At 45.5% G+C, this 26,019-nt stretch overlaps 1 protein-coding gene across 1 annotated transcript; it reads left to right on the forward strand.

Moving 5' to 3' along the window:
* Window positions 1-317: 317 nt before the first annotated feature.
* Window positions 318-21,924, forward strand: LOC134341507 (NACHT, LRR and PYD domains-containing protein 12-like). Its single transcript, XM_063039378.1, is given in 15 exon segments — window positions 318-373; window positions 5,252-5,344; window positions 8,702-9,277; window positions 9,922-10,088; window positions 11,715-11,886; window positions 11,985-12,050; window positions 16,523-18,260; window positions 19,285-19,371; window positions 19,527-19,697; window positions 19,853-20,023; window positions 20,179-20,349; window positions 20,505-20,675; window positions 20,833-21,000; window positions 21,163-21,205; window positions 21,207-21,924. Coding segments are annotated over 14 exon segments (3,741 nt in total). The 5' UTR covers window positions 318-373; window positions 5,252-5,334; the 3' UTR covers window positions 21,237-21,924.
* Window positions 21,925-26,019: the final 4,095 nt, after the last annotated feature.

Genomic DNA, 26,019 nt, shown 5'->3' on the forward strand with positions numbered 1-26,019 from the left:
CTACTCCCTCACACCATCTTTGCATGTCCTCTGGTATTAGACATTTCTAAACAGCGAAATGATACTCCCTGTCTACTCTGTCTATGTCTTTCATAATCTTATAAACCTCTATCAGATCTTCCCTCAGTCCCTACCACTCCATGGAGAACAACCCAAGATTTTCCACTAAAAACTGGATGATGTTTGAATCCATTCTGATGAAAGGTTAGGAAACCGAATCGCTCACATTTTTCCTTTCCCCACAGATGTTCCTTACCTGCTCAGTGTTTCTAGTGATTCCAGTTTCTCTTTACCACATTCACCCTGGAACATTTTAAATCTCCTGCGAATGGACCAGTGCACCAGCGCTCGTTTTGTGAGAGTTTATAGAAGAGTAAGGAAACCAGAGCTTTTACCAGTGCATTATCGTGGGAGCAATTGTCCTGTTTTTCCCGGAAATGTGTTCAGTATGGTTGTTGCTAACAAGGTTCACAGGAATAATCTGAGTAATAAGCATTATGCATGTGGAGCATTTGATCGCCCTGGGCCTGTGTTCAGTGGAGTTCAGAGGAATGGTGGTTGGAGTTTGGTGGTGGGGGGGGGGGGGGCTGTCAGAGCGGGAGTTATTATTTACACCAACTGAATAACAGCAAGTCTGGATGCAGTGGGAATGGAGATGGTGTCTTGATTAGACGGAGAGTCTGGGATCTGAGAGTGCTGCCTCAGAATAAAGCAGCTTCACTTTAAAACTGAGATAGACAATAGACAATAGCCAAATGTTGGTTCATCTGTGGAATTTGATGCCACAGAGAGTGGTGGAGGCTATCGTTGGGTATATTCATGTTCTGGATTGCTAAATAGGTTGAATATTATAGCAGGGAAGCAAGAATACGGTGTTGGAAAAACATCCTCCATGATTGATTATGGAGCAGACTAGAATGACCAGAACTCCTAATTCTACTCCTGTGTATTATGACTTGTATATAATACTATGACTGAACGCTGACTTCTTTGTATCCTATCACAAAGAAGAGAAAATCTGAAGTTTCTGGAAATCCAAGCAACAGACACAAAGTGCTGGAGGAACTCAGCAGGCCAGGCAGCGTCTATGGAAGAGAGTGGAGTCGACATGCAGATACTGCCTGGTCTAATGAGTTCCTCCAGCATTTTGTGTGTGTTCCTTTGTATCCCATATCAGGTTTTGTGTTCAGTGGAGTTGAGAGGGATGATGGTTGGGGTTTGGGGGGGGGGTCAGGAAGTTAGGGCGGGGGTGATTATTTACACCAACTGAATACAACTGAATAACAGCAAGTCTGGATGCAGTGGGAATGGAGAGGGTGTCTTGATTAGACGGAGAGTCTGGGATCTGAGAGTGCTGCCTCAGAATAAAGAAGCTGCACTTTAAAACTGAGATAGTCATAGTCATACTTTATTGATCCCGGGGGAAATTGGTTCTCATTACAGTTGCACCATAAATAATAAATAGTAATAGTAATATTACTATTAGTAAATAGTACAACTGAAATGCCACAACTGAAGGTGACGGAAAAGCAACAAGTGAACCAGCCCGAGGACTGAGAGCACCAACTGAAGAGAACCCTTCTGACTCAGGGTTTCCATTGATTCAGTCAGGAGAAAGTCTGGTGAGTCTCATTTACTCAAACGCTGGTCCTTTAGACATTACATTTCTGTACCAAGGAAGGTAGGAAACAGCTGGAGTGAGTCTGAATAGACCGAGAAATACCATTTATGCCTCTGTCAGACCCAGTTGCAATAATTCCAGATCTACTAATGTGCTGTCATCATCATCTCTGTGGAGCCACACACATTCCCTCATATTGTTTGCTCATTTCAAACATCATTTCTGATGTTTCCTTACTTGGCTGTGTTAGGTCTCAATTATCTCAAAATGCGCTGAGCATTTCCTCTCTTCAGAAGACGCCGCAGTTGTTTCCTGCTGTAGTGATTACAGAAATGTGGAATTACTATGAACTACGGCAACATGTCATTGATTCCTCCGCATGGACAGAATGGATGTGGCAAAGCTGTTTCCCATGATGGGGGAGTCTAGTCCAAGGGGGCATGACTTAAGGATTGAAGGGCGCCCATTCAGAACAGAAATGCGAAGAGGGTGGTGAATCTATGGAATTTGTTGCCACGGGCAGCAGTGGAGGCCAAGTCATTGTGTGTATTTAAGGCAGAGATTGATAGGTATCTGAGCAGCCAGAGTATCAAAGGTTATGGTGAGAAGGTGGGGGAGTGGGACTAAATGGGAGAATTGATCAGCTCATGATAAAATGGCGGAGCAGACTCAATGGGCCGAATGGCCGACTTCTGCTCCTTTGTATTATGGTCTTGTGGTCTATTGCAAGCTGTAATAACATACTTGCCTTCAAATATATGGTCGTGCAAGCCTCTGCTAAGAGCAAACCCTCTTGAAGCCAAATGTCCCAGCACCACATTTCATTCAGTCCTAACTAGCAAATGCCAACCAATAATGTACATTTACATACCCTGTCGTCATCAAGTACTTTTCTACTAATAAATGTCAGAACCTACGAATCTGTGATGAAGCAGAATTAGGTTTTACAATGAAGTTATGTTCCCATTTGGCCCTGTACCAAAGGCATGGGTCATATCTGTACTGGAGATGAACAAATGTTCTTGCAGCCAGGACTGCTGGAGCTGCCGGGGTCGGTTTAAACCCAGTCGTTGCGGGATGGGAACCAGGGTGTTTGGTCAGATGATAGAAGAGTTGATATAATGGTAGATGCAATGTTCAAAGAGACTGCGGAAGGATCGGTTGTGGACAGAGCATCAGGTAGCTAGCTGGAAATGTGTTTAATTCAATACAATAAGTATTAAGAATAAGAGTAACTTAGAACATGGATGGTACATGTTATCACCATTACACAGACCTGACTGTTACAAGGGCAGGATTGGTTTTTGATGCTCCAGGTCTTAGTTATTTCATACTACATATGGAGGGGTGCGAAATGGTGAGAATTATCTTTACTAATTACGGATGGTATCACAGCTGCATAAACAGAGGACGTCAATGTGGGTGAATGTCAGAAACGGGAAGGGGACTATCATTCTGGGAGTATTCTATAGGCCTCCCCCAAAGCCACAGGGATAATGAGAGCAGGTAACTTAGCAGCCTTGGGAAAGGTGCAAAAGTAACAAGGTTGTTATCATTGTTGACCTCAACTTTCCTGATGTTCATTTCCTTGTTCCACTTCCTTGTTCCAAAATGTATCAATGGGGCAGAATGTGTTGTGTGTCCAGGAAGGATTCTTGACATAGTATGTCAATGGGCTAACTGGAGGAGTTGCCATACTGCATCTAGTATGAGGTAATGATGCTGGTCAGGTGACAGATATCACAATGGGTGACCTTTTTGAGATAGTGACCACATCACCACAACTTTTATCGTGGTCATGGACAAGGATAGTAGCAGACCATACAAGGCAGTATTTATTTAGTGGATGGATAGTTACAATGGTATTCGGAGCAACTTGGGAGTGTAAATTGGGAAAACATTTTCAAAGGGAAATGCCCGATGGAACTGTGAAGGTTGTTTCAGGAAAGAATGTTTAAATAAACAAACCGTGGTTCACAAGAGATGAGAACATTTAAGCAAGAGGGAAAAAGAAGCATTATTTAGGTTTAGGAAGCAACATCCAAGCAAGGCTCCAGAGAATTGTAAAGTAGTCTGGAAGTAGTTTAAGAAGTGACTTAGAGGTCGAAGGGAACTTGAGGAGTCCTTGGGAGGTAGGATGAAGGAAAGCCCAAAGCGTTCTACTTGTGGGTGAAGAAGAGGAGGGTGAATAATTGAGGTAAGGACAACTCAGGAGTAAAGGTGGAAACGTGTCTGGAGGATGCGGTGATAGGGGAGGTGCCTAATGAATGTTTTGCTTCAGAGTTACCAATGAGATGGACAGTGATTGTGACGATAGCATAGCAGCATAGCAATGGTAAGAAAGAGATTTTGTTGAATCTACCAATAAACACCACGTTACTAGAGAAATTGAGGGGGGAGGTTGCGGGGCATCGACAATGATCATTGTATCCTCTCCGGCCACAGGGATAGTAACACATGATTGGGGGCTGTCAAATGTTCTCTAGTTCAATAAACCAAATGGGTTTAATCATGGGGATTATAGACCAGTGAGTGTTACACTGGGGGTGGGCCAACCCTTGGAACGTATACTTGGGGACAGCATTTGGAGAAGCATAAACTTATTACGGGTTGCCTTTTTGGCTTTTTGATGGTAAGTGGAGAAAATGGAAGGGGAGGTGCCGAAGATAATTTTCCACAAATATGGACCAGTCACACACAGAATATCTACCAACACTTGGATCGACAGAGACTGATCAGGAGTCACCATAGCATTGTGCATGGAAAGTTGTGTTCAACAATACTGTTTAAGGTTTTGAAGATGATTGTCAATGATGGTGGGGGAGTGGATGTTGTACATTGAACTACAGTAAAGCCTTTGGCAAGATGCCTCATGACAGCTTGGTCTGGAAGTTAAGGTCCCATGTGGTACAGAGAGAGAAAGTTAGATGGATTTAAAAATTGCCTTGAAGGTAGCAAGCAAAGAGTGGTGGTTGAAGGTTTCTCCTCAGAATGGAGGTGGGTAACTAGTGGTGTACCGCAAGGCTGCACGTTGGAACATTTGATATTCGTTATTTGATAGCAATGAGTTGAATGCAAATGCACAAGGCTTGACCAGTCATTTCGTGGATGACACAAAATTAGTAGATTGTACCCACGGTGAAGATTATCGTAGCTTATAGGGGATATAAATGGGCAGAGGAGTGGTAAATAGATTGTAAAACCAACACGAGCAGCAACGGTTTCACGCTGACGCTGGTGACGATGTGGAGGGACCTGCCAGAAGTGGATGAGGCAGGCACAATTGCATCATTCTAGAAGCAGTTGGGATGTGAAGATGGAGTGAAGAGTCCAGGAGGGAAATGGGCCCGACACAGGAAATTGGGACCATCTCTGTGGGCACTGTGGTCGGCATTGTCTCATTGGGCTGAAGGGTCTGTGTCTGTGCTCTGTTGCTCTGTGATTCTGTCAGTAGGATTCGCCAGATATCACTGGACAGACATACAGACATGGTGTGAGAGTTAATGTTAACAGGGAATGTTTTGTCCCTGAGCGAACTGCTGCTCTGATACACAGGATGGTGATACTCTCACATTTGCAAAGTAATCCTACTCTCTCTGATTCACTGTCTGCATGTTGTGTGTAATTCAGGGCCTAACCAGCAGGTGGAGTTGTCCCGCACCGCGACCAAATGTAAACAAGACAACAATCAACAATCGTCAGTCAGAGTCATAATGGCTACAGGTACGTTCACTGGGATCTTTATAATTAAACTTCTGCCCTGTTGGTGCACAACAGTTCAGATAAAGAAACTTACAGGGGAGCTAACAGGGCAGAGAAAAGTTTCATCAAGCAGTGTCATTGATCCCACTGGTAAACCATAAGACAAAGGAGCAGAAGTCGGCCATTCGGCCCATTGAGTCTGCTCCGCCATTTTATCTGATCCATTCTCCCATTTAGTCCCACTCCCCTGCCTTCTCACCATAACCTTTGATGACTTGGCTACTCAGATACCTATCAATCCCTGCCTTAAATACACCTAGTGACTTGGCCTCCACTGACGCCCATGGCAACAAATTCCATAGATTGACCACCCTCTGGCTACAAAAAAAAATCGCATTTCTGTTCTGAATGGGCGCCCTTCAATCCTTAAGTCATGCCCTTTCGTACTAGACTCCTCCATCATGAGAAACAACTTTGCCACATCCACTCTGCCTTTCAATATTAAAGTAGCTCTGTGTAATCGATCAATCCAACAGTTCCAGCACAGGGACCTGACACCAGTAATGGTCGAATGACTCCGTTCACCAGGCAAAGCTTCACCTGAGTGAAAGGAGCCGGAGACCCTGAATCAGCAGGTTGAGAGTGAAACACAAACGGGAATGTGACAGCGGTGTTGTTTGTTACGTAAAAATCCAGGTTCAGGGTTTGCTGCACATCAAGGCCTGTTTAGAGGTGAAAGAGATCTCCAACTTTCATTTATAAAATTCAAAGGCCAATGATAAGAGCATTTCCGGGATTTCAGATATTATGTGATAATTCAACATTTCAGGTTTTGGCAGGGCAGCTATCAACTCCCCCTCGATGCACGAAGTAGATGAGGGGAATTTTCTGAACTCTGTTTTCTGTAACCGAGCTGAGAATATTGCCAGGCTTGGAAATGGCTGAGGATCAGGAGACACTTCATTTTAGATAAACTTGTGGTCTGGTTTGGTGCATCACTGTCTGGTATGGAGGGGCTACTGCACAGGACCGAAAGAAGCTGCAGTAGTTTGTAAACCTAGTCAGCTCCATCTTGGGTACTAGCCTACAAAGTATCCAGGACATCTTTAGGAAACGGTGTCTCAGAAAGGCAGAGTCCATTATGAAGGACCTCCGGCACCCAGGGCATGCCCTTTTCTCACTGTTACCATCAGAAAGCAGGTATAGAAGCCTGAAGGCACACAGTCAACTATTCAGGAACAGATTCGTCCTCTCTGCCATCTGATTCCTTAATGGACATTGAATCTTTGGACACTACCTTACTTTTTTTAATATACGGTCTTTCTTTTTTTGCAAGTTTTTTAAAAAAAATCTATTCAATATTCGTAATTGTTTACTTGTTTATTATTTGTTTATTCATTATTATTTTTTTCCCTGCTAGATTATGTATTGCATTGAGCTGCTGCTGCTAAGTTAACAAATTTCACATCACATGCCGGTCATAATAAACCTGATTCTGATTTTGTTTTAATACCCCAGTCCATGTCTGGTCTGTGGCCAAATGTTCTCAACATTTCCCTCTTGAGATGATGTGATACCTGAAGTTAAATTCCCAGTATCTTTGATGGGAGACTCGGTATAACCAATGACCAACTGTCTCTATCTCCGGTGGGCATTGTGATTGTGCTCAACTCTGTAATTCCAGGTGGAATAAAGCAGACATTACAGCCGGGAAACGGGTCCTTCGGCCCATCTAATTCATGCTGTTCTAAATGTCCCTGAGCTTGCCCGATTTCCCAGCAGCTTTTCCCAAATTTCCCTTGGCGGCTTCTCAACTTTGTAATTTTATTTGTGTTACAACCTCCTCTGGCTGCATGTAATTTATACCCATCACCCACCACATGAAAAATTGCCCTTTCGGTTCCTTTTGAATGAATGAAGTTTTATTTCGGTCAGTACAAACATAACAAAAAAATTCATTTTCAACGATGATTTCAGAAGACAAAATTAAATAATAAAAAAACAAGAAAACATGGATATTCTTTAACGCTAACTGAAATGGTGTAGGCTGAAGCTACAGCTTATTACACCTACCCCTCTTACTTATATAAAAAGTATATTTGGTGTCAACAATCATATCAAAAAATCATAATCTTTTAACACAAAATCCAATTCCAAATATCATTTATTTACATTACGCCCATTGATTTTAAATCATGTATATTAATATTTGTTCATTAAATTATTTTTAAATATTTTTAAACTTGTTAAATGTGGTGCATGTTTTTAAATTCTCACTACAACTGTTCCATAGATTCACCCCTCTGACTGAAATACAATGATTTTTTTTTTACATTTGTTCTTATCCTTTGTTTCTGAAATATACATGCTCCTCTCAAATCTCGTTGACTTTTTCTCATCTTAAACAACTTTTGGATACCTTGTGGTAACTGACAATTTTTTACTTTATACATAATTTTAAGTTTCTGTCCTCGAGTCTCAGACTCCCCTAACCTGGGAAAAAAGACTATGACTATCTACCCTATTAGCACCCCTGATTACTTTATGTACGTGTGTAAGGTCACCCTTCAAGCTCCCATGATCCAGGGCAAACTGTCACAGCCGAAACATATAACACAAAAAACAAACAGCCCCATCCAGTGACGTACTTGTCAATCTCCTCGACACTCTTTCCAGCTGAATCACATCCATCCTATAGATTAGCAACTGCAAAAGCGAGTCTTTAAGATTAGCTACTAGACTTTAAGTTCAGCACGCAAGACTCTCCCTTTGCCAATGACTTGTATAGTTGTTACCTGACAATCATCATCCAGGAGACGGGATGGGACCCAGGGAACCAGGCATCATGGGCTTCAAGGTTATGGTCAGTCTGTAACCCAGGGGACTGGACATCGTTTGTCTCAAGGCAATGGTCAGTCTGTGACCCGGAGGACAAGACAATGTGTGACAAAGCAAACGGAGAACGTGTGATCTAGAGGATCGGACCATGAGTAATCCAGTGGCTTGTCTGTGAGTGACACAGGTGACTGGACAGTTTGTAACCCAGGGAGATTTATGTTTATGAAAGATAATCCCAGTGATAATTCCCGGTATCACCTGATGCCATTCCATTAATAACCGCTGGTTATCAGTGTGTTCAACTAATGCGTAGTCGGTGATCAGTATTACTGTGTCTATCCAGTTCTTTTTCTGGGAGTGGATGTGTCCAGACACCGGCTTATCATGATGGTCACCTAGCAGGAAGTGTGGTTCACATACACCAGCACAGTCCCACTCCAAAACTGGTCAGCCAGAGTCTTGGCTCCATTGCAGACACGCATTGTGAATCCTTGTTTGAGTATAAATCACACTAAACCTGCTATTCATCATTTTCTTCAGGTGGGAAATTAAATCGGGTACAGAAAGTACTCAGGAGGTTTTTACCAGGCAACTCATCCAGGGAAGATGATCGGGACACGGGAAGCAAGGTACCAAAGCAGGGTCAGATTGAGAGCAATGTCCCAATGGAATGCAGTCCGGCCGCAGCGGATATGGAGCAAGTTCAGCCCAGAGACAGTGACGTCAGAGACACTGATCAGGACCCTGGAACCGGCACAAGTGAGGCGACTGTCTGTCAGCCCAGAGACAGTGACGTCAGAGACACTGATCAGGACCCTGGAACCGGTACAAGTGAGGCGACTGTCTGTCAGCCCAGAGACAGTGACGTCAGAGACACTGATCAGGACCCGGGAACCGGCACAAGTGAGGCGACTGTCTGTCAGCCCAGAGACAGTGACGTCAGAGACACTGATCAGGACCCTGGAACCGGTACAAGTGAGGCGACTGTCTGTCAGCCCAGAGACAGTGACGTCAGAGACACTGATCAGGACCCTGGAACCGGTACAAGTGAGGCGACTGTCTGTCAGCTCGGAAGCTCATTGAACACGGAATTGTCAAGTCCCCAACAAGGAGCAGGTGAGTGAAATATGAAGGTGATGTGCTCGCAGGATGAGGCTGGAGGCAGGTAAATGTGATTCCTTGTTGGAGGTTTGGTCAGAGAGGGGAAATGTGTGGGTGTGGTACATGTGGTGTAGTGGGGCACCCGTTAACCCCACTACAGGAAATGTACTACCTGCTCTGATGATTTCCAGGATGTGTATTAGAGGAAATGCAGCTGTCCGGATAAGAGAGTATTTCCAGGAGTTGAGTTATGAGAAATGTATTCGCCAGGATGGAGAGTGTCTCTGGGAAGCGATTATCCTTGACTGTCCCAACATTTATTGCCCATCTTAAACTGCTATAGGTGAGTGGGTGGGACGGTGGGAGAGACAGGGTTCTGGTGTATGTGATCCTTCTGGTAACGTCATGCCCAGCGCATTGATGGGTCGGTTTTAGTCCAGTGTCGGAGATTAGGACAAAATCCATGTTTCCAGTTGAAGGCAGGTGAACACTGAGGTTCAAGACATGACTGGTTTGTTGACAATAGACAATAGGTGCAGGAGTAGGCCATTCAGCCCTTAAAGCCAGCACCACCATTCACTGTGAGGTTGAGTTGAGTGAGAGCGGTGGAAATAAGTAATATTTGAGTTTGAGTTGACATTCTCTTTTTATATTTGCAGAGCCAGGGTTTACAATCTCTGACCTCCTGGCACAGGGGGAGGAATATCGACTGTACCAACTGACAAAGTTCTACAGAGACAGACTCATACAAGCAATTGAAGAAAAGGTTGAAAGACTCGGTTGGATGTTGACAAAGGAGGGATATTTCAGTAGAGAAGAAAATGAGGTGAGTGTATTTAGTGTATTAGAATAGTACAGCACAGTACAGGCCCTTCGGCCCACAACGTTGTGCCAACCCTCAAACCCTGCCTCCCATATAAGCCCCCACCTAAATTCCTCCATATACCTGTCTAGTAGTCTCTTAAACTTCACTAGTGTATCTGTCTCCACCACTGACTCAGGCAGTGGATTCCACGCACCAACCACTCTCTGAGTAAAAAACCTTCCTCTAAAATCCCCCTTGAACTTCCCACCCCTTACCGAAAATCCATGTCCTCTTGTATTGAGCAGTGGTGCCCTGGGGAAGAGGAGCTGGCTATCCACTCGATCTATTCCTCTTATTATCTTGTACACCTCTATCACGTCTCCTCTCATCCTCCTTCTCTCCAGAGAGTAAAGCCCTAGCTCCCTTAATCTCTGATCATAATCCATACTCTCTAAACCAGGCAGCATCCTGGTAAATCTCCTCTGTACCCTTTCCAATGCTTCCACATCCTTCACCGAATTGTCACAGAACTCACACTACAGTTTGAGAGGGAGAAGGTAAAGTGGAATAAAGGAATCACAGAGGCATGATGGAGGAGCTGGACAAAAATACATTGGAAGAGGACACTAACAGAGGCAGTAGAATGAATAATGAATATTCATCTATTCCTGCTTTGCTGTTGCCTCTGCTAGTGTCCTCTTCCAATGTATTTTTGCCCAGCTCCTCTCTCATTTCTCCGTAATTCATTTATTCCAGTGTAATACTGATACATCTAACTTTACCTTCTCCCTCTCAAACTGCAGTGTCAGTTCTGCTATTTTATGATCACTGCCTCTTAAGGGTTTATTTACTTTAAGCTCCCCAATCAAATCTGGTGCAATACACAACACCGAATCCAGATTTGCCTTTCCTATAGTGGGCTCAACCATAGGCTTCTCTCAAAAGCCATCTCATAGGCATTCTATAAATTCCCTCACTTGGGATTCAGCACTGACCTGATTTTCCAAAGCTACCTGCATATTGAAATTCCCCATGACTATTTTCACATTGACCTCTTTACATGCCTCTTCTCTCTCCCACTGGAATTTGTATCCCACATCCCGGTTACTGTTCCATCAGGGTCATTTTTTCCTACACAGTATCTTAACAGCTACACCGTCCAATCTGCTATCACTTCTTTAGAAGGATATTTCATTTTTTATGACAACAGAGTCAACGAAACCCTTTCACCCACCTGCCTCTCCTTTTGATTAAATATTTATCCTTGGATGTGAACACACAAATATGATCTTCTTTCAGCCACGATTCAGTGACGCCCACCATCCATTTTTTGCTCCCTCGCTCTCCCCCTCTTCCGTTCTTGTTGTCACATCTTTGTGACGTAATGTTACACATTGATGGATAAGTAAATTAATCACGTTGAATATACTGCAGGGTGTCAGTAAATCCTTATTCTTTCACAATATTGATTTAGAATTTCCCTCAGTTACTGTTTCTCTGTTAATGACTGAACCCAGAGAGGATAAGGCAGCAGCCCAGTGACTGCATCAATTCTGAAGCTACTGGGACCATGAACAGATATTTTCCTGCACATTCTCCATGTCTGTCTGTCTGCTCCACAGTAAATTTATTACTTTCCTTTTCTAGAAAGTCACCGAACTGACAGAGAAGGGAAACCGGACAGAGAGTTCCAGACTCTTCCTCAGTTTGGTGATGGGCAAAGGCTCCCGGGCCCGGAGGGCGATGTGGGAATCCTTTGTGACTTGGAGGACTGACTTACCGAAGTTGGACAGAATACTGAGGGAAATACAGGAACTCGGTATGTTAAAAACATGCACTGAACACAAAGGCACATTGAAATAAACAGGTTTAATCATTTTAGCTCAGTTTTCGTGAACTCTTTTTTGATTTAAACAGATCCTGATCCACAGGAATACATGAACATTGCCCAAGGGTTATCTGAATTACCCACTCAACTGATAGGTGAGTGATGAAATGCTCAGTTCAAACCGCACCTCAGGTGTTATACTGTGACTTGGCAAAACCTGGGAGTGAAAATTCACCACTAATCACTTGCTGATCTCTTCATCCAGGCTACAATTCAGATAAACTCTCATCGCAGCCTGAATGTTCTAAAATGTATTTTCCCAGCTGTTCCAGCTGTGAATGTGTTAATCCAGCTATTGGGTCTGCTGATCCCTTCACTCCGCTCTGGGAATCCTCACACATGCCAGGCAGGCTCCTCATACAATGCAACTTCTATCTCCAGACCTTTCAGATTCCGAAGCACCTTCTCTTTCGTAATAGCAGCTGCACGCAGTTCTGTCCGTGGATGCTCTTTACTTTTCGAAATTCTCCTCGTGACTTCCATAGAGTTGCCTCCGACACGACCCAGGCTGTAAGTTCCAGGCATCCAACACTCTGTGAAAAAACTACCCACAAGTGCTGTAAATTTACCAGATCTCACCTTGAACAAATGCCCTCTAGTATTAGACACCAGCCATATGTGGGGGAACGAAAAAACAAAACACAGGCTGTCTAACTAAACTCTTATCTCTCAAACTTGTACACCTCTGTCAGACCCCTATTCTAACTCCAGAGTAAACAAGCCCAGTTTATCAAGTTACTCTGCTCGTAACACATGCCACCGAATCCAGGCAACATCCTGATGAACCTGCCCTCCACCCTCTCCAATAATACCAAGTGCAAGACAGTCAGAAGTGAATACAATACTCCAGATGCACCCTAAAACTATAAGACTTAAGAGCAGAATTAAGCTATTCGGCTCAGTGAATTTCCTCCGCAATTCCTCTCTACCCCATTATCCTGCCTTCTCCCAGTAAACGTCGACACGTTTCCTATTCAGGAACATTTTAAATATACCCAATGTCTTGTCTTCCTCAGCTGTCTATGACAATAATTTCACAGATTCACCACCTGCCAGTGAAAGAAATTTCTCCCAGTGTGGGTCCCTGCCAGCTAGGACAATTCACCACGGTTCCCAAGCATGTTAATGTTCTGTATGAGCCTCTCATGTGGGACCTTGTCAAAGACTCTACCAATATACAAGTAGACAACATCCATGTGTAACTTCATCCATCACCTTTGTCACCTCCTGAAAGAACTCAATCAAGTTGGCATGACGCAAACCCTGCCCAAAGCCTTGCTGCTGAACCCCAAGCCACCTCAAACATTCTCTCTTTCATACTCCCGTGGGACAGAAGATATGAAAGTCCGAATGTATGTACCACCAGCCTCAAGAACAACTATAATTCTGCATTTATAAGACTATTGAATGCTCACCTACTATGTTATAGAAACATAGAAACATAGAAAATAGGTGCAGGAGTAGGCCATTCGGCCCTTCGAGCCTGAACCGCCATTTATTATGATCATGGCTGATCATCCAACTCAGAACCCAGCCTTCCCTCCATACCCCCTGACCCCTGTAGCCACAAGGGCCATATCTAACTTCCTTTTAAACATAGCTAATGAACTGGCCTCAACAGTTTGCTGTGGCAGAGAATTCCACAGATTCACCACTCTCTGTGTGAAGAAGTTTTTCCTAATCTCGGTCCTAAAAGGCTTCCCCTCTATCCTCAAACTGTGACCCCTCGTTCTGGACCTCCCCAGCATCGGGAACAATCTTCCCGCATCTAGCCTGTCCAATCCCTTTAGGATCTTATACGTTTCAATCAGATCCCCCCTCAATCTTCTAAATTCCAACGAGTACAAGCCCAGTTCATCCAGTCTTTCTTCATATTAATAATTAGACAATTTTATATATAAAATTGTAACATCGTGCATTTCGTAACTAATAACCACTCAGATAACCACAACATACTTACAGAAGAGCAGAAAGATACCGTTGGGGTATGAACGGATTCAAGGAACAACTGATAATATCTTATGAGGTTCTATATCAAACCCTGCGGAAAGCAGAAATCTTTTAATCTTATATTGTCTATCAAAACCATTTCATTCTGACTCTAGCATGGTTAAGGGAAGTTCTAATATATATAAGATGCATGCAATACTTGTGAAATATCTGCAACATCTGATGGAGCATTGGTGTACAATAATCTCCCTATTAACAACCACAAAGCAACAACAACCGTTATCAAAATAAATGGAGCCATTTTCCAGAGTGACTCTCTAAGCCCACTATGGTTTTGTCTAGCTTTAAACCCACTCTCTAATTTAGTGAAAATGGACAACAATCGGGTATCAAATCAGAAAAAAAGAATTATACCTTGACACAGCTATACATGGATAATTTGAAATTAGTTACTCTTGCATCGGTAAAGCTAAAACAATCAATTCAAATAATGGAACTAATTTCTCAAAAAAAATGAGCTTTAGACTAGTAAAGTACAGAAAATTAAACATAACGGAAGGTGCATAAAGAAAATCAGCCAAACAGAGCTGAACAGTAAAAATATGACAAAGGCACTAAACACTCCCTATGCCCGTATTGATGTAGTCTATTGGTGTCATATCCCGGTCTGAAATAGACCTGAAAACCATGGAAAGAAAAATAAGAACTTAAATAATAATCTTTAGAAAGTACCATGTGCACACAAGTTCACTTAGATTAAGCCGAACTGGGACAGTATGAGGAAAATGAATAAGAGATCTAAAAAAAATGACAACAACAGTCAGATAAAAGTTCTGAGAATCAGGTTTAATATCACTGACAAATGTTGTGAAAATTGTCTTTCTGCGCCAGCAACACAATTACAGTAAAGCGTGTGCGGTGAGCGTGTATATATGTATACAATTGCTGAAAGAGAATTAATCAGTCTGATGGCCTGGTGGAAGAAGCTGTCGCGGAGCCTGTTGGTCCTGTTTTTTTATGCTGCGGTACCGTTTCCCGGACGGCAGAAGTTGGAACAGTTTGTGGTTGGAGTGACTTGTGTCCCTGATGATCCTTTGGGCCCGTTTTACTCTCCTGTCTGTGTAAATGTCCTGAATAGTGGGAAGTTCACACCTACAAATCCACTGGGCTGTCCACACCACTCTCTGCAGACTCCTGCGATTGAGGGAAGTACAGTTCCCATACCAGGTAGTGATTCAGGCAGTCCAAATGCTCTCAACTGTGTTCCTGTAGAAAGTCCTTCGGATTTGGAGACCCCCGCCAAACTTCTTCAATCATCTGAGATGAAAGAGGCGCTGTGGTGCCTTTTTCACCACACAGCTGGTATGTACAGACCATGTGAGATCCTCGGTGATGTTTATGCTGAGGAACTTAAAGCTGTTCACCCTCTCAACCCCAGATCCATTGATGTCTATAGGGGTTAGCCTGTCTCCATTCCTCCTGTTGTCCACAATCAGCTCCTTTGTTTTATTTTTAGATTAGATTAGATTCAACTTTATTGTCATTGTGCTGAGTACAGATACAAAGCCAATGAAATGCAGTTAGCATCTGACCAGAAATGCAAAGAATAGTGTTATTTACAAAATAACTGAATAAAAAGTAAGTACTGCAGCACACAAATATAAAAGTACTGAGACAGTACAATACGGATGCAATACTGCTTAGCGCTGTGATGTGAGGTTCAGCAGGGTCACAGCCTCAGGGAAGAAGCTCTTCCTGTGCCTGCTGGTGTGGGAGCGGAGGCTCCTGTAGCGCCTGCCGGATGGGAGGAGAGTAAAAAGTCCATGGTTAGGGTGAGATGCATCCTTGATAATGAAGATCCTTGTACCTTATTGCATGTCTGTAGTGCATTTTCCCGGCAGCCGCAACACAGTTTCCCTGTACTGTTGTGCCTTGTACAATCTCGTTGCACTGATGTGATGAAATGATCTATTTTGTATCACGTGCAGAAAAGTTTTCATCCTACCTCGGTACATGTGACTATAATAAACCGATTAACCGATTTATTGTTGTCAATAATACCGCACCCCTGCATTGCTTTCGACTGTTAGACCGTGGGCTGGTAGTGGGGATAAGCTCCCATGACCTATTAAATTCTCCCAGTAGCGTCCAAATCAAATGCTGACAGATGCTGCCCGACTTGAGCATTTTACGCATATTCTGCTCCTGTTCTGATGCAAGAGCAGTGGAGACTTGTGACTCCCCAGTGTGCAGCTTTGCCCAGATGCACAGTGTCCTGCTCTCCATATTTCCACACCAGATCAACATTAACGTCGTCTGTTAATGGTGCAAACTACGCTTTAAATGTAGTGAAATGTTGTAACGGACTGCAATAGGATATCAGGGGAATGCTCACCTTCACAGGTCATCAGTACCAGAATATAAAGCTTGGGCATTTTCTGGGATACCCATCGCTGTCAATTCCGGTGTCTGTGAACAAAGTTGCACTCTCTGTCCTAATATGAATGGAAGCATTTAATTAATTATTTTAATCTCAACTACTGAATTTTAAGTTTATAAAATTATTTGCCAGTTGAGCCATTTAACATTTTGACTACGTTTCCTGTTCCCATGGAAGATGTTCAACAGAAACACAAGGAGACTCTGCGGGCACAAACTGAAACACTGAGAGTGAACACGATCCTGATGAGGGAGAAGGTGAAGGTTTTCCAGCTGGTTGATCGATACGCTGAGCTTACGGTCATTTCTACTGTTCGAGATCGGAGACTGGTGGAACATGAGCTGCTGGCAAGAGGCAGAGACCACGAGGAGTGGAGAGAAAAACACCTCAGAGGAGAGCTGGAAAAAATCCGGACTGATCAGTTGTTCCAGAGCAGCTTTTCCCGCAGTAAATCCAAATCTGGGAGTTCGGCAGCAGTGGCCGGAGTCGCGGGGATTGGGAAAACAACAATGGTACAAAAGATTGTTTATGACTGGGCTACAAGGAAAATATACCAACAATTCCACTTTGTCTTCAGTTTCAAATTCCGGGATTTAAACTCCATTAACTGCAGAATAAACCTGAGGGAACTCATTCTGGATCAATATCCTTACTTTGAGAATTTACTGACAGAAGTCTGGAAGAACCCAGAGGGATTGTTGTTTATATTCGATGGTCTGGATGAATTCAAACACAACATTGATTTTGCTGACAGTCGGAGAGATACAGAACCCAAGCACCAGTGCCCAGATCCCGAGTGGTGGTGTGAAGTGTCTGACATTGTGTACAGTTTAATCCAGGGCAAGCTGCTCCCAGGGTGTTCAGTGCTGGTGACCACCCGTCCCACTGCGTTACATTTACTGGAAAAGGCGAAGATCAGTGTCTGTGCCGAAATCCTGGGATTTGTTGGTGAGGAACGGAAAGAATATTTCATCAGGTATTTTGAAGATCAGACGGTGGCAGCAGCTGTTTTCAAACACGTGAAGGAGAACGAGATCCTGTACACCATGAGCTACAACCCCTCCTACTGCTGGATCCTCGCTCTGGCACTGGGTCCCTTCTTCACACAAAGAGTCAGGGACCCGCAGCTAGTTCCCAAGACCATCACCCAACTGTACTCCTACTATATTTACAGTATCCTGAAAAACCACGGCCGTGAGATTGAGAGACCCCGTGATGTGTTTCTCAGCGTTGGTCAGATGGCCTTCAGAGGAGTGTCTAAGAAGAAGATTGTGTTTACAGATGGAGATTTGATCAGCTACAGTCTGCAGCCTTCCCAGTTCCTGTCCGGGTTCCTGGTGGAGCTTTTGGAGAGAGAGGATTCTTCCCGGAGCGTGGTGTACACATTCCCACACCTCACCATTCAAGAGTTTGTAGCTGCAGTCGCGCAATTCCTGACTATACGTCCCAGGGATATCCTGAAATTCCTCACTGAAGCCCACAGCACGACAGATGGACGATTTGAGGTATTTCTCCGTTTCGTGGCTGGTCTCTCCAACCCAATGACAGCTCGGGGCCTGGCAGAGTTTCTGGGCCCATTTCCTCATGAAGCAACCTGCCGGGTGATTGACTGGGTGAAGGAGGAGGTTAAACGCCAGAGTGGAAACACATGGAGTGAAGCTGGTAAAAGGAGCCTCCTGAACACATTGCACTACCTGTTTGAGTCTCAGAATCGTGGGCTGGCTCAGGACGCACTGGGATCAGTGGAAAGACTTTCATTCAGTGGAATGACACTGACCCCGATTGACTGCGCGGTCCTGTCTCATGTCATCGGACTGTGTGATACAATAAAACACCTCAACCTGGTGAACTGCCACATTCAGTGTGAAGGAATCCAGCGGCTGGGACCCGGGCTGCACAAGTGCCAAGAGTTGGGGTAATTTGATTTAACTCTCACTCTGAACTGTGAAACTGTTCCATTGTGTTGTTTCATTGTAAAACTGTAGTGAATCAGACATTGAAGAATTGTGACAATGACCAGGGGATCGGTTAGTAATTCCCCAAGGACGGGAGGGTTCTGTGGTTCCTTGTGAAGGGATGTTGGAGACTTCATCAGATCAGTGAACAACGGCCATTGGTTTAATGGTAGTAAATCACAGGATGGCTGTGTTTCTCGCTGCCTGTGATACGTCCATTGACAATGTTCCTTCTCACTGTTACTGACACCCATACCGACACTGACTGCAGCAGGTGGGTCAGAAATTCACACCCCCTTCCCAGTGAGGGACAGAGACCGTCATCAGACTGCCCCAGTGAGAAGGAAAGAAATACCATTGTGAAATTGTCTTCCCTGCCCTTCCCCGTGTGTGACTATCACCATCAGTCCACCTGTGTGACTGTGCTCGCTACCAGATACCCAGACCCCATGGGCACATCTCCTCCCCCGATTGTGGGCCTCAGTTCAGACCCACCCCTCCCGTACAAACTATTTCTGCATCTCTCATCTTGTGGGATTATCTTTGCCCATCGGTATCTTCCTGTGGAACCTCTCATCTTCATCCCCTTTCCTCCTGCAGATTATATCTTCCTATCCCTTTTCCTCAGGTGTGGTCTCTTCCACCGTCTCCCATCGACAATTCCTCATAAAAATTTTTCCTCACTGTGGGACTTTCTCCCCTTCATCCCAGCCCCTCCGGACCCTCTCACATCATGAACACTTTTCTACCCATCAGGAAATGGGACAGAACATGTGGAGTTTACAGGGTCACACCGACAGACTAAATTACTAACATTCGGTGAATACCCTGGAGCTGGGCAGTGAGGGACATTGACAGTGATGGGAACTCCGATCAGTGATTTACTGAAGGGTTTAATGTTTCCTGAAATATCCGAGAGAGAGAAATTCCCTCAGACCCACGGTTTGAATCACTTTGTCCATCAATTTGTCTGTTTGTCTTTAGACTCGGGGGGAATGAACTGGGAGATTCAGGAGTGAAAACGGTGTCTGCGGCTCTGAGGAACCCGGAGTGTAAAATACAGACACTGGGGTAAGTACCAGACTGTGGGAGATTGTGTTTACAGTCAATCGGTGTCTGACACTGAACATTAATGTGATCAGTAATTTTGTTACTGATAAACACTGGGGATTTGTACCGTCTCCTGTCTCTCTGTGTCCTTCACACTCACTCTCTCTCATCTCCAGGCTATACGATGTCGGTCTCACAGATTCTGGTGCCGAGGATCTCGCCTCCGCTCTCAGTACAAACCCATCACTGACGGAGCTGAACCTGAGTGGTAATAAACTGGGAGATTCAGGAGTGAAACTGGTGTCTGCGGCTCTGAGGAACCCGGAGTGTAAATTACAGGAACTGTGGTAAATACAGGAATGTGGGAGATTGTGTTTACAGTCACTGGGTGTCTGACACTGAACATTAATGTGATCAGTAATTGTGTTACTGATAAACACTGGGGATTTGTACCGTCTCCTGTCTCTCTGTGTCCTTCACCCTCACTCTCTCTCATCTCCAGGCTGGACAATGTCGGTCTCACAGATTCTGGTGCCGAGGATCTCGCCTCCGCTCTCAGTACAAACCCATCACTGACGATGCTGGACCTGAGTGATAATGAACTGGGAGATTCAGGAGTGAAACTGATGTCAGCGGCGCTTAGGAACCCGGAGTGTAAAATACGGAAACTGCGGTAAGGACCACACTGTGGGAGATTGTGTTTACAGTCACTGGGTGTCTGACACTGAACATTAAAGTGATCAGTAATTGTGTTACTGATAAACACTGGGGATTTGTACTGTCTCCTGTCTCTCTGTGTCCTTCACCCTCACTCTCCCTCATCTCTAGGCTGGACCGTGTCGGTCTCACAGATTCTGGCGCCGAGGATCTCGCCTCCGCTCTCAGTACAAACCCATCACTGACGGAGCTGCGCCTAAGTGATAATGAACTGGGAGATTCAGGAGTGAAACTGGTGTCTGCGGCTCTGAGAAACCCGGAGTGTAAAGTACAGGAACTGCAGTAAGTGCCAGACTATGGGAGATTGTGTTTACAGTCACTGGGTGTTTGACACTGAACATTAATGTGATCAATAATTGTGTTACTGATAAACACTGGGGATTTGCACCGTCTCCTGTCTCTCTGTATCCTTCACCCTCACTCTCTCTCATCTCCAGGCTGAGGAATGTCGGTCTCACAGAATCTGGTGCCGAGGATCTCGTCTCCGCTCTCAGTACAAAACTATCACTGACGGATCTGAACTTGAGTGGTAATAAACTGGGGAATTCAGGAGCGAAACTGGTGTCGGCGGCTCTAAGGACCTCCGAGTGTAACATACAGAAACTGTGGTAAGTACCAGACTGTGGGAGATTGTGTTTACAGTCACTGGGTGACTGACACTGAACATTAATGTGATCAGTAATTATGTTACTGATAAACACTGGGGATCTGTACCATCTTCTGTCTCTCTGTGTCCGTCACCCTCACTCTCTCTCTCATCTCCAGGCTGCAGAGTGTCGGTCTCACAGATTCTGGTGCCGAGGATCTCGTCTCCGCTCTCAGTACAAAACCATCACTGACGGAGCTGATCCTGATCGAGAACTCGCTGACAGACCGATCTGTCCCCGCTCTCCGCCACCTCATACTGACCCTCCCGGGACTGGAGCTGATTTGGTGAGTGTTTGTGTTAATGTTCAATGTGATAAAATATCAGCGGATCTTTTGGTTTTCTGGTGATATTTGTCTGAGTGTTATTGAAACATTAACCCCAGTCCCCTGTTATTGACACTGTTGTGTAATCTATATATGTCATTTTTATTCTTCCATCTGTTTCAGGCTGGTGGGGAATCAGTTCAGTGAGACCGGGATGAAGGAATTGAGATCTCTGCAGGAACTCAGACCCGGACTGACCGTGAGAGTGGATCTGTGAACATCCCCGCCAGCGGGATGGGGACATTTTGGCCAATTCTCCGACTTCCCCTTCAACTCCCGCCCTCCCCTTTAACACGCGCCCTTCCCTTTAACTCTGACCTATACATTTAATGGCTGCGCGCCAGGTTTAATTCCCAACGGTTTTAACCGAACTGCCTCCAGTCTCACGCTCTGTGACATCTGCAGAGGTCCCACAGTGACGTATTTCCGCCTCCTGTCCGGGGGGCACACCTTCCACCGGATGTGCGGGTTCGAGGCTCCCCACGTGAGACCCTGGGGAATTACACATACAGGAAGAGCCTGGGGGCCGGGGCTCAGTCTGGGACACCGGTGTCCCGGGGTGGGATTATCCCGGGAGTGAATCCTTTTGCTCCGTTTGCTGAGGACGTCAGTCTGGCTGATATAATGATGTTACATTGACAAATACCTCGGCAGTGACTCTGGATCTGAAGCGATCTCGGACACGGCCCTGAAGTGTGATTTTATATCATCGGCTCCCCGATGCAGAGTGACGGTGAGAAACGGGACCGATTATTCAACCGGTCACCGTTGTCGCTGGTCGGTTAATTGTGTGTGACTGTGAGTGAGTCGGGAGCAGCTTATTTATTCCCGCAGGTCAGCAGCTCACACATTGTTTAATTTACATTTGTCATGATGAAATCAATAAACCGCTGTAACTTCCTGTCTTGGTGTCGGACTTGAGTTTTATTTGAGGTTTCTGCTGCCCTCCCGCACCCTGTGCACTGCAACAGTGGGTCGGAGCTCCTCACACTGGCACAGTAGCGTCTCAGATCCAGGCTGAGGGAGGCCGGACTAGCAGAGTCCGGGTGCCCAGGATCGCATTTCCACCCAAATGCCATCCTGGCTAAATGATCCTCTCCTGCCCCTCGCAGGCAGTTAAAATCAGACGTGAGTACACTGAGGTCCCGAGTACTAGAGGGATGGGGGATGGAACATCGGCGTTAAACACGGAATGAAGCTCCCTCCACACCGTCCCATCACACACTCCCGGGGTCAGACACAGAGTGAATCTCCCTCCACACCGTCCCATCACACACTCCCGGGGTCAGACACAGAATGAATCTCCCTCCACACCGTCCCATCACACACTCCCGGGGTCAGACACAGAGTGAATCTCCCTCCACACCGTTCCATCACACACTCCCGGGGTCAGACACAGAGTGAAGCTCCCTCCACACCATCCCATCACACACTCCCGGGGTCAGACACAGAGTGAATCTCCCTCCACACCGTCCCATCACACGCTCCCGGGGTCAGACACAGAGTGAATCTCCCTTCACACCGTCCCATCACACACTCCCGGGGTCAGACACAAAGTGAATCTTCCTCCACACCGTCCTATCACACACTCCCGGGGTCAGACACAGAGTGAATCTCCCTCCGCATCGTCCCATCACACACTCCCTGGGTCATAGAAACATAGAAACATAGAAAAGAGGTGCAGGAGTAGGCCATTCGGCCCTTCGAGCCTGCACCGCCATTCAGTATGATCATGGCTGATTATCCAACTCAGAACCCTGCGCCAGCCTTTCCTCCATACCCCCTGAAGGGTCTCGGCCTGAAAAGTCGACTGCACCTCTTCCTAGAGATGCTGCCTGGCCTGCTGCGTTCACCAGCAACTTTAATGTGTGTTGCAGGCCATATCTAACTCCCTCTTAGATATAGCCAATGAACTAGCCTCAACTGTTTCCTGTGGCAGAGAATTCCACAGATTCACCACTCTCTGTGTGAAGAAGTTTTTCCTAATCTCGGTCCTAAAAGGCTTCCCCTTTATCCTCAAACTGTGACCCCTCGTTCTGGACCTCCCCAGCATCGGGAACAATCTTCCTGCATCTAGCCTGTCCAATCCCTTTAGAATTTTATACGTTTCAATCAGATCCCCCCTCAATCCTCTAAATTCCAACGAGTACAAGCCCAGTTCATCCAGTCTTTCATCATATGAAAGTCCTGCCATCCCAGGAATCAATCTGGTGAACCTTCTTTGTACTCCCTCTATGGCAAGGATGTCTTTCCTCAGATTAGGGGACCAAAACTGCACACAATACTCCAGGTGTGGTCTCAGCAAGGCCTTGTACAACTGCAGTAGTACCTCCCTGCTCCTGTACTCAAATCCTCTTGCTATAAATGCCAGCATACCATTCGCCTTTTTCACCGCCTGCTGTACCTGCATGCCCACTTTCAATGACTGGTGTATAATGACACCCAGGTCTCGTTGCACCTCCCCTTGTCCTAATCGGCCACCATTCAGATAATAATCTGTTTTCCTGTTTTTGCCACCAAAGTGGATAACTTCACATTTATCCACATTAAATTTCATCTGCCACGAATTTGCCCACTCACCTAACCTATCCAAGTCACCCTGCATCCTCTTAGCATCCTCCTCACAGCTAACACTGCCACCCAGCTTCGTGTCATCCGCAAACTTGGAGATGCTGCATTTAATTCCCTCATCCAAGTCATTAATATATATTGTAAACAACTGGTGTCCTAGCACTGAGCCTTGCGGTACCCCACTAGTCACTGCCTGCCATTCTGAAAATGTCCCGTTTATTACCACTCTTTGCTTCCTGTCTGCCAACCAATTCTCTATCCACATCAATACCTTACCCCCAATACCGTGTGCTTTAAGTTTGCACACTAATCTCCTGTGTGGGACCTTGTCAAAAGCCTTTTGAAAATCCAAATATACCACATCCACTGGTTCTCCCCTATCCACTCTACTAGTTACATCCTCAAAAATTCTATGAGATTCGTCAGACATGATTTTTCTTTCACAAATCCATGCTGACTTTGTCCGATCATTTCACCGCTTTCCAAATGTGCTGTTATCACATCCTTGATAGCTGACTCTAGCATTTTCCCCACCACCGATGTCAGGCTAACCGGTCTATAATGCCCTGGTTTCTCTCTCCCTTCTTTCACTAATACATCCACTATTTCTTGGGCTACTTCCTTAAGCACTCTGGGATGCAGACCATCTGGCCCTGGGGCTTTATCTGATTTTAATCCCTTCAATTTACCTAACACCCCTTCCCTACTAACATGTATTTCCCTCAGTTCCTCCATCTCACTGGACCCTCCGTCCCCTACTATTTCCGGAAGATTGTTTATGCCCTCCTTAGTGAAGACAGAACCAAAATAATTATTCAATTGGTCTGCCATGTCCTTGCTCCCCATAATCAATTCACCTGTTTCTGTCTGTAGGGGACCTACATTTGTCTTAACCAATCTTTTTCTTTTCATATATCTATAAAAGCTTTTACAATCAGTTTTTATGTTCCCTGCCAGTTTTCTCTCATAATCTTTTTTCCCCTTCCTAATTAAGCCCCTTGTCCTCCTCTGCTGAACTCTGAATTTCTCCCAGTCCTCAGGCGAGCCACTTTTTCTGGCTAATCTGTATGCTTCTTCTTTGGAATTGATACTATCCTTAATTTCACTTGTCAGCCACGGTTGCACTACCTTCCTTGATTTATTCTTTTGCCAAACTGGGATGCACAATTGTTGTGAATCTCCCGCCGCACCGTCCCATCACACACTCCCGGGGTCAGACACAGAGTGAACCTCCCTCCACACCGTCCCATCACACTCTCCCGGGGTCAGACACAGAGTGAAACTGCTCCACACCGTCCCATCACACACTCCCGGGGTCAGACACAGAGTGAATCTCCCTCCGCACCGTCCCATCACACACTCCCGGGGTCAGACACAGAGTGAAGCTTCCTCCGCGCTGTCCAGTCTCGCTCTCTCCTGCCCAGCCACGGAGAAACTGTCTCTGTGGCGTGAGATGAGATTCAAGATTCAAGATTCAAAAAACTTTATTGTCATTACATCAGCTCTGCAGGACAGAATGAGACAGCGTTTCCCAGGGGCAGTGCAATCATAACATAAGAAACGCAACACTAAATAATAAACATAACAATAACTAGTAAAACACAACAGCCACATGTCAATTAATGTCAAGTTATAAGTGTCCAAAGCAGAGTCAGGTAGAGCAGCTATTTAGCAGTCTGAGAGCATGTATCAGCTGAGGTCAGGTTGGAACTGTAGCACAGGGACATTCCTCCATCCCACACAGGGGTTGAATCTATGTCGAGGAGGTCAGAGAGACGGGGAGTAATACAGGGTGCACGGAGCTGGAGAGGGTGGGAGGGGGCACAAACCGGCAGGGCAATACAGGTGGATATTTGAACGCTCGCGGTTGACAATCACATTTGACTTCTATGATGCAGAAGTAGCCCAGGATGAAATGGAAGATGAGGATAATTTTGCAAAAACGAAACCCCACCCCTTCCCGTTCATTCCCAATGGGGCCCAGCCCCACCCATTCACTCCCACCATCTGCCTCCAATGGGTCCCCTTCCAGTCCATTTCCATAGGAATGGGATCTTGGAAACTGGCAGCCAACCAGCTAAGCTGAACAACATCGAGGTGGTGGGGAGGGAGGAAAGGGGTTTGCGAGTGATGGGATGGGAAGGAGGATGACAAGATGGTGAGTGTGAGGGAGCGACACGCTCAGTGGTGGAGGAAGTGGGAGCGAGTGTCACACCCTGTTACAAAATGGCTGTCGGCAGACGGTTAACAGGAGAATTGTGAGAGCGGGTAACGAGGGAAAGGAGAGGAGGGATGGGAGGTTGAGATTGAATAAACAGTAGATGGACTGTGAGCAAAAGGGTGCGACTCATTCAGCGATGCTGGGAGAGCGGTGACCTATGGTACCATCACAAAATGGCCGCCAGCCAG

Source organism: Mobula hypostoma, unplaced genomic scaffold (assembly GCF_963921235.1).
Source record: "Mobula hypostoma unplaced genomic scaffold, sMobHyp1.1 scaffold_100, whole genome shotgun sequence".
Lineage (NCBI taxonomy): Eukaryota > Metazoa > Chordata > Chondrichthyes > Myliobatiformes > Myliobatidae > Mobula > Mobula hypostoma.